The sequence below is a fragment of the Phoca vitulina genome, unplaced genomic scaffold (assembly GCF_004348235.1).
Source record: "Phoca vitulina isolate PV1807 unplaced genomic scaffold, GSC_HSeal_1.0 scaffold16, whole genome shotgun sequence".
Taxonomy (NCBI): Eukaryota; Metazoa; Chordata; class Mammalia; order Carnivora; family Phocidae; genus Phoca; species Phoca vitulina.
Genome location: NW_022589719.1, coordinates 26,150,964 through 26,158,588, shown reverse-complemented (window position 1 = coordinate 26,158,588; position 7,625 = coordinate 26,150,964). Strand labels below are relative to the sequence as shown.

Sequence of the window (7,625 nt, the reverse complement as noted above, 5' to 3'; positions counted from 1 at the left end):
AAGCAGGGGGAGCGGCAGGCAGTGGGAGAGGGAGAAGCAGGCTCCCTGCTTAGCAAAGAGCAGGATTCGGGGCTTGATCTAAGGACCCTGAGATCATGACCTGATCCAAAGGCAGAGGCTTAACCGACTGAGCCACCCAGGCGCCCCTCATATTTTTTCAGACCCAGCTAGCAACACCTCCCATTACCCTACTCTTCCCTGCCTTATATGTGAAAAGACAAAATGACCCAGAGCGTCCTTTCTGAGTACCAATCTTTGTCACACTTCATTTTCTAGATGGTAGCCTCTGTTAGAAATTGGGGCTTTTATCTTAGAGGACATGTTCCATGTCCACATACTTCAGAGATATGCACAGGACGGCACTCCATGAGAAACAGAATCTGAGTCAAATGAAATATAATTGGAAGCTGATAGAAAAATAGCACCGAAAGATGGAAGTTCTTCATAAGATATAAATTTGGTATGTGTCTCTTGAGATGTCAGAATTTAATAGTAAATCCTCTCTGGGTTTAAGCATATGAAGTTGAGAACACTGTTTTGAAATAACTACCGTTTACTAAGTGCTGATCATGTGCCAGGCACTTTTTCGGTGTTTACATTTTACTTCACTTTACTTCACATCTCCATGAGGTAAATATCATGAGCTTCACTTAGCAGGGGAGGAAAACTGGCGGCGCAAAGAGGATCAGTAACTTCCCCAGGGGTTCCTGGTGAGTATACTGGCAGAGCTGGCATTCAAACTCAGGTCTCTTTGAGACCAAAGCCAGACACTTGGACCACGTCTGAAGATGCAACTCAACTGCTGTTTGGGGATCATCTTCTATAGGCAAGGTTCTGCACTAGGCATTGCAGTCCTGGGATGCAGAGAGGAGTTTCCCAGAGGTCCTTTCTCAGAAAGTTTACAGCCCGGTAGAGAACCTTATATAATGTGGGTGTCTCTGTTCTCAAAGCACAAGTAACTTGGAGGTAGCTGAGAAGAGGTTCCTGCTTGTGACATGTCATAGCCCATCTATGACTCCTGCAGGGTCATTAAGCTGATGCTTTGAGGCTTGGAAGTGCCCGGTTCAAGCTTGGGGGGCACAGTGTAGCAATTAATATGTCTTTCTTTTTTTATTTTTTATTTATTAGGGAGAGAGAGAGCATGAGAGGGCGGAGGGACAGAGGGAGAAGCAGACTCCCTGCCGAGCAGGGAGCCCAATGCGGGACTCCATCCCGGGACTCCAGGATCATGACCTGAGCCGAAGGCAGTCGCTTAACCAACTGCGTCAGGGCTGGCATCCGAGCTGAGACGGGAAATGTACCATCTTGAATGTGTGTGCACACGCCTGATTCTCTGCATCCATCTCTCACTGTCACCGCCTGGCCACCTCCTTTCCTCCAGCCTGCCACCCGTACTCCATCCTTGCCCAGCCCTGTCCTTCCCCCAGGTTCCTTCTGTCTCCTTGGCCACACTGCCTTCCTCCTCAGCAACCAGCCTCTCCTCTAGCATCCCTCCTCCCTTCCTGTCCCTCTGCTCCCACCCCCCTGCTCCCTCCCCTAGACCCATCCCTCCTGCCTGCCCCCTCCCTTCCTCCCAGCCCGCCTCCTGTGTCTCCCAGCCCTGCTCTGACGTGGGAGGTGAGGGGGTGGGGGGATGGATGACTCACAGTGTTATGATGCAGTTCCACAACACACAGCTACATTCACCCACAGACCGAGGTCCAGACGAGAGACAACCTCTGGCCCCCCAGCAGCTGGCCAGCTTGGCAGCCCCAGTCTCGAGCCCCTAACTACCCTCCCCCGCCCCCATCTCCTTCCCAATTGAAGGAGCGGAGAGAGAAGAGAGAAGAGTGAGCAGAGAGATTGAGAGAGAGAGAGAGAGAGAGAGATAGACGGAGATCTCTGGAGCAGACCTCAAGGTGAGGGGGCAGCCCTTCTCCAAATGAATTTTTTTCCCCTTTGCAAATTTCCTCCTCCTGCTGCGTGTTGCTTTCTCCCCATTGCAAAAGCATTATTCATCCACCCTTTGTCCTCCCTTCCCCCTCCCCGCTGCCTCTGCTCCTCTCTCAGCTCCTCCATCCCTCTCCGAGCTCTGACGGTTCCCGCACTTATTTCCCGGCAACTTTGGCGCTGCATCAGGCCTCACTGTTTATTGTTTTGCCGCTGGTGCAGACCCCCGAAGCCCGCCCGGGGAGCTGGCTGCGCTGCTAATTATTTGGACCATACCATGCCGAGAACGCCAGCCCGGGGTGGGGGGGGGGCGCGAAACCTCGGAGCAGATGAGAAAATCCATTGTGAGCAGGTGTCGTGTGTCCCCCCCCCCAGGCACAGGATTCGCACCTGGTTCCTCGAGCCTCCGCCTGGGCGCCTCTGCTGTCAGCGCTGGTTGCTCAGCACGCCCCCCACCCCCAGCGCTCCCTCTCCCCCACCTCCCACGGTCCAGCCCCGTCTCACTTGGGGGAACATCCTCTCCCCGGCACTCAGCTTGCCTTTGTTTTTTCCGTCATTTGCCCAACTTGATTCTGCCTGTGATCGGAGCCGGGGAAGCAATGACCCCTGCTCCCCCTCCTGTGAGTGATTCTCTGGCCTTCTGTGCAGCCTCTCCTTGGCCTGCCAGGGAAACAGGGGAGAGGGAGGGAGGGAGGCGTGCCGGAGGCCGGGGAAGGGGCTAGAGAGCAGGGACCCAGCCTGCCCAGCCCCCCCCCCAACCCCCGGCCCCAGCCCCCCGGCCCGCCAGGGCCCCTGGCAGGTGCACTACGGGGAGCGCAGCAGAAGGGAACTCACAGGCAAAGTTGGAGGCAGAGCTGGGAAGTGGGCGCCGAACGGTGGACGCTGGTGAGGAGGGCCGGTCTCCTGCGGCCAGAGCCCAATGTCACCCTGAACTCAGCTCAAGGTGTCTTTCTGGGGCCCAGCCAGGGGTAGAGGACCTCAAACTGAAGATGGGCTCTGTCCGGGCTTCTGTGGAGAGACTGCCTGGCGGCCCCAGGAAAGACTGCAACGGCTGGGGCGCCAGTGGCCACCACAGAGGACAGGACGAGAGCCTGCTTGCCCTGGCTACTCGCAGCCACACCACCTCTGCTCTGCTTAGTGGCCTTGCCTTGCCAGAGCGCCCAGCTGGCACCTCGAACCGGACTTGAGCTAAACCACCCACAGCAGGCCTGAAGGCCCCATGGAGGAGAAGACAGAACCTCACCCGCTTATCAGAGCCAACAGAGGACCCCTCCCTTCTTATCCGCTATGTCTAGCACCCTCAGCCACTTTGGGGCTGGAGTCTGGGCAGATACTGACATCTCCAACATTCCTAATCAGAACCCCGCAATTTTATCTAATGTCACCCACAGAGTCACTGCTGTTTGTCCCTACCCCAGGGAGAAGGTGGAAACGTTCTCCACCTTGTACCCCAAAGCATAGGTTTTGAAAATAGGAGTCCCCCCACTTCTGCAGCGGACATTGCTCCCACACCACACCACACCACACCACACAGCCGAGGAAGGCGGCCCTCCCTGACTTGATCCCCATTTCCCGTTGTTTCCAGCGGTTAGATTTGCCTGAAGGAAAGATATTTTCTCTCCTAGGGCTGGATGTCCAAGTCTTTAACTGAGCCTCAGGCAACAGTAGAGACCAAGGGGGCTCAGAGGCTGAGAAAAGAGCCAGTCGCTGTTTCTGAGAAGGAATGAGTGGACCAAAGTGCAAGGCTGGCGAGCGGCCACGTCTGAGGTCTTTGGTACCAAAGGAGACATCCATGAGGTTCTAGTTCCCGGAGTGCAGGACCCCGGCCCCAGGACAGGGCTGAGCAGGCTGTGTGTGCCTGCCTGCCGGCCTCCCCCCCTTCCCCGCCAAGAATGTATGAAGGACCAATTGCATTGCAAATGGAGGCCGCAGAAGAGAAAAGCCACCAGGCTTCCCCAACTTGTAAAAGGCTCTGAACCCGAGCCTAGCAGCACACGTGGGTTGCAGACCCGCACAAAAGGGCTGAACCCCAGGAGAGGACACATGCAGCTGACGTTGCTCCCATGGCAGCATTGGTACCAGCGGGCTGCTCTCGGTGGAAAACGGTGAAGGCTCCTCCCGCCCCAGGAGGGAGAGGCACCACCTCCCCGGCTGTGGCACCGTAGGCCTGGAACACTGCCAGTGCAGTCGGGAATCCGGGGGACCGGGAGACGGTGCGACTGGCGCGCTGAGGGTCCCTGGTGATGGGGGAAGTCGAGGCAGGAGAGAACGGAGCCCATCTTCCCCATCCACCCCCCACCCCTGGGGAGGGGCTCTTCACCAGGTCAAGGCTGTCCTGATGCACTCTCTCCTCTTCCCAGGTGACTTCCGTTTCTATCTGGTTCACGTCTGGGGGGGCCCTGGCCGGGCAGCCCCCCCACATTTCTCCCGCCCTGAAACACGGCTCTAGCCAACCTGCTCCGCTGCTTCACCTGCGACCGTCTGTGCGGGGGCTGCACAGCGCCAGCCCCTCCGGCCCGCCAGGGCATCGTCCTGCAGCCCGTCATGCCCAGCTGCGACCCTGGCCCGGGCCCCGCCTGCCTCCCTGCCAAGACCTTCCGCAGCTACCTGCCCCGTTGCCACCGCACTTACAGCTGCGTCCACTGCCGTGCACACCTGGCCAAACATGATGAGCTTATCTCCAAGGTACGCCAGTGGGGGACCGCCACTCCTCTCTTCTCTCCCCCACCAGGCTCGTCCCACAAAGCCCATCCGCCCTCCTCCTCCTCCCCGCCCATGGTGGGGGGGGGCGCTCAGGCAGAGGGGCCGAGGGCAACCCAGCAGTCACCGTCTGTCCTATGTCTCCACAGTCTTTCCAAGGGAGCCATGGCCGAGCCTACCTGTTTAACTCCGTGTGAGTCTACCTCTCTCTTTGTGTGTATGTGTGTGTGTTGGAGTCATGGTCCAGTGTGGAGAAAGGGGGTGAGCCATCAGCAGGTGGCCTTGCACCTTTGGCTTTTGCCTCTCCTTCTGCCAAGGGGTCCAGAAACTCAGTGCGCAGTTCTCTCGTGGAGAGTCTGGGCAGAACTGGAACCACCACCCTGGAGACAGAAGGCGCAGGCCCTAGTCACCCCGGGGGGGAGTGCGGCCGGCAGGGGCTTCCAGTGGGGCGGGCTCAGCGCTCTCCAGGTGGAAGTTCCTTCGGGCTGTTTGGGGGCTGAACTGACAGAACGACTCCACTGGTGCTGGGTTCCTTCGTGTTTCCTGAGACAGGGTCAACGTGGGTTGCGGACCGGCGGAACAGCGCCTCCTGCTCACGGGGCTCCACTCGGTAGCTGACATTTTCTGTGAGAGCTGCAAAACCACCCTGGGCTGGAAATATGTAAGTACCTGGAGAGGGGGCCACCCTCTCAAGTGGACAGTCGCCATGGCCCTCCGAGCCCCAGTGACCACTGCACGTTTTTTGCATGGTCCAAAGAGGCAAGAGGGAGTCCGTTGCTGGGTCGGATTAGGCAGGGGCCCTTGGGGGCAGGGGGCAGGGGAACATGATCCCTGCTTAGGAGGAGCTCCTGGAGGGGGTCTGTTTTGTCCTACATTCACTGCTTCCCCTCCCCCAGGAGCAGGCTTTTGAGACGAGCCAGAAGTACAAGGAGGGGAAGTACATCATTGAAATGTCACACATGGTGAAGGACAACGGCTGGGACTGAGGGGCTCAGGCAGGCTGTGCCCTTCCTCCGCATGCCCACCCTCCCCACACCTGTCCCCTGGCCCTGCCAAGCAGTCCATACCAGCATGAGTACTGCCCCACCCCTGGGGGGAACCCGGCTCCCACCACCCCTCCCCTCCACCTCATCACCCCCAGGCACCTTTGGAACGGGGGTCTGGGGTACCCCAGGGGTGTTCAAGGCTCAGGAATGGGCAGCAGTCAGGGAGAGACAGAACTGGGAAAAGAGGATGGTTGCGGGTCCTTCTAGCCCTAAGGTCCTGAAAATGGAGGTGATAGCCGAGTGTAGGTCAGGCAGAGGACCATGGAAGGATCCGTTTCTGCCCTAACCTCTTTTTTGAGTGAATGGAGGACAAGCCTTAGGCATGGGGCTGGTAGGTCCCAGGCCACGGGACAGCAGATGAGAAGGGGCTTGAGTTGGAGTGAAATTTTGGCCTCAGACACCGCGAGATACCAGTCTCTGAGGGTGAAGTTTCCCGCCCCCGTTTGTAGGAGAAAGGATTCGGGGGTGGAAGGAAAAAAAAAATCCCAGATCCCAAGCCCTGGGAAATAAAATCACAGGGGTTTCCATTTCACTCCACTTGTTAGTTCATCTTGGCACTAAAGAGGCACTTTGGAGTATCTAACCTTCGCCAGTGGGTGGGGTGGGGAAAGCTGCTTCTGGAACAGCCCCCACCCCAGCTGGCTGTTTCCAGAGCAAGCAGGCTTTCCGGGCATTCTCTGAGGCCCAGCCACTGCTCCCTGGGACCCAGTCCCTTGGAGGGGAGGTGGGACATCAGCGCCACGGGGTCAGCCTTCCTCGTGGCTGCCACCAGCGAACGAAACTTTTGTATGATACATAAAGTGTTTGGGTCTATTTTTAATAAAAAGGGGAAAAGCAACTGCGAGGCACTCTGTCCTCTTGACTCTCCTTCCCGGGTACCTACCATACACACTACCCTGTCACCCCCGCTACCCCCCCTCAGGGGCCTGTCCCTTCACGCCACTAGAGGGCAGCAACTGCTTTGTCTGCGTCAAGCACCCCACTTGCGCTTTAACCAGGGGTTGGGTCTTCAGGTGAGGTTTGCTTAGTGAAGAGGGGGCTTTTGTGAGCCGTGTTCCAGCGGACTCATCCAAGTCAGCTCCTCTTCCAGAGCCCTTGACAATGAATCCATTTTTTGCCTAGATCCAGGATTGGGCACCTGGAAGGGTCTCATCCCTGAACAAGGGTGTTCGTGGGTCCTATGGCCTTTCAGCCTGGTTTTGAAATGTTTGGGTCAGCTCATGGCCACACTTAAGGCTAAAAGGAAAATCGATCCACCAAGTTGCTGCCCCAGCACAGCGGAGACGAAGTGGAACGAAATGGCTCAAAAATCGCAGCATCAGTGCAACCGTGTGACCCACGTGCAATTTTTGGCAGTGATGTGAAATCCCCATTGTTGTTTGTTGGGTGACTGACAACTGCAGGGAGAACTGTACACATCATAAAAATACCTTTTTTTGGTAAGCTAGCTTGTTATCCAGATTCATTCATTGATACTGCAGATCTTTGTAGAGCACCCGTGACCCGCCAGGCATTGTGTTCAGCACCGGGGATGCAATGGAGAGCAAGGCAGCCGTGGCCTGACTTTGGGGGATGTTCAGTCCTTCCCGCTAGGGAGGACAGACAATAACCAGGCAATTCCAGGAACAGGGGACAAGGGCTCTGGGCAGCAGGCTCGGGAGCTCCTAGGAGAGGCTGAGCCTAGATTTGAGGAGTCAAGGAAGACTTCACAGAGGTGATGACTGATGGCCCATGGTGGAGGAGCCCTGGGGTGGGCACAGGGGGAAGTGGGGAGGGGGACTGTTTCAGACAGAGAGAATTGTGTGTGTCAAGTGGCTTGAGCTTAGTTAATCTGAGGAGGGAATAGAAGTTTCCCAGCGCTGGAGTGGAAATGCCAGTGGGTGAGAGAGAGGACACAGGAAAGACAGACCATTTAGGGATCTAGATTTCATCCCAAGGGCATTGGGAAAA

At 57.1% G+C, this 7,625-nt stretch overlaps 1 protein-coding gene across 1 annotated transcript; it reads left to right on the top strand.

Moving 5' to 3' along the window:
• The first annotated feature begins 1,634 nt into the window (after positions 1-1,634).
• Positions 1,635-7,337, top strand: YPEL4 (yippee like 4). The gene is made up of 5 exons (XM_032415067.1): positions 1,635-1,898; positions 4,290-4,614; positions 4,779-4,822; positions 5,182-5,290; positions 5,526-7,337. Exons 2-5 carry the CDS (start codon positions 4,474-4,476, stop codon positions 5,613-5,615), a joined length of 384 nt encoding a protein of 127 aa, XP_032270958.1. The 5' UTR covers positions 1,635-1,898; positions 4,290-4,473; the 3' UTR covers positions 5,616-7,337.
• The last annotated feature ends 288 nt before the right edge of the window (positions 7,338-7,625 follow it).

Coding starts and splice junctions, on each gene's coding strand:
- YPEL4 (XM_032415067.1), top strand. CDS start 4,474: ATGCCCAGCTGCGACCCTGGCCCGGGCCCCGCCTGCCTCCCTGCCAAG. Junction 4,615..4,778: donor ATGATGAGCTTATCTCCAAG/GTACGCCAGTGG, acceptor ATGTCTCCACAG/TCTTTCCAAGGGAGCCATGG. Junction 5,291..5,525: donor CCACCCTGGGCTGGAAATAT/GTAAGTACCTGG, acceptor CCCCTCCCCCAG/GAGCAGGCTTTTGAGACGAG.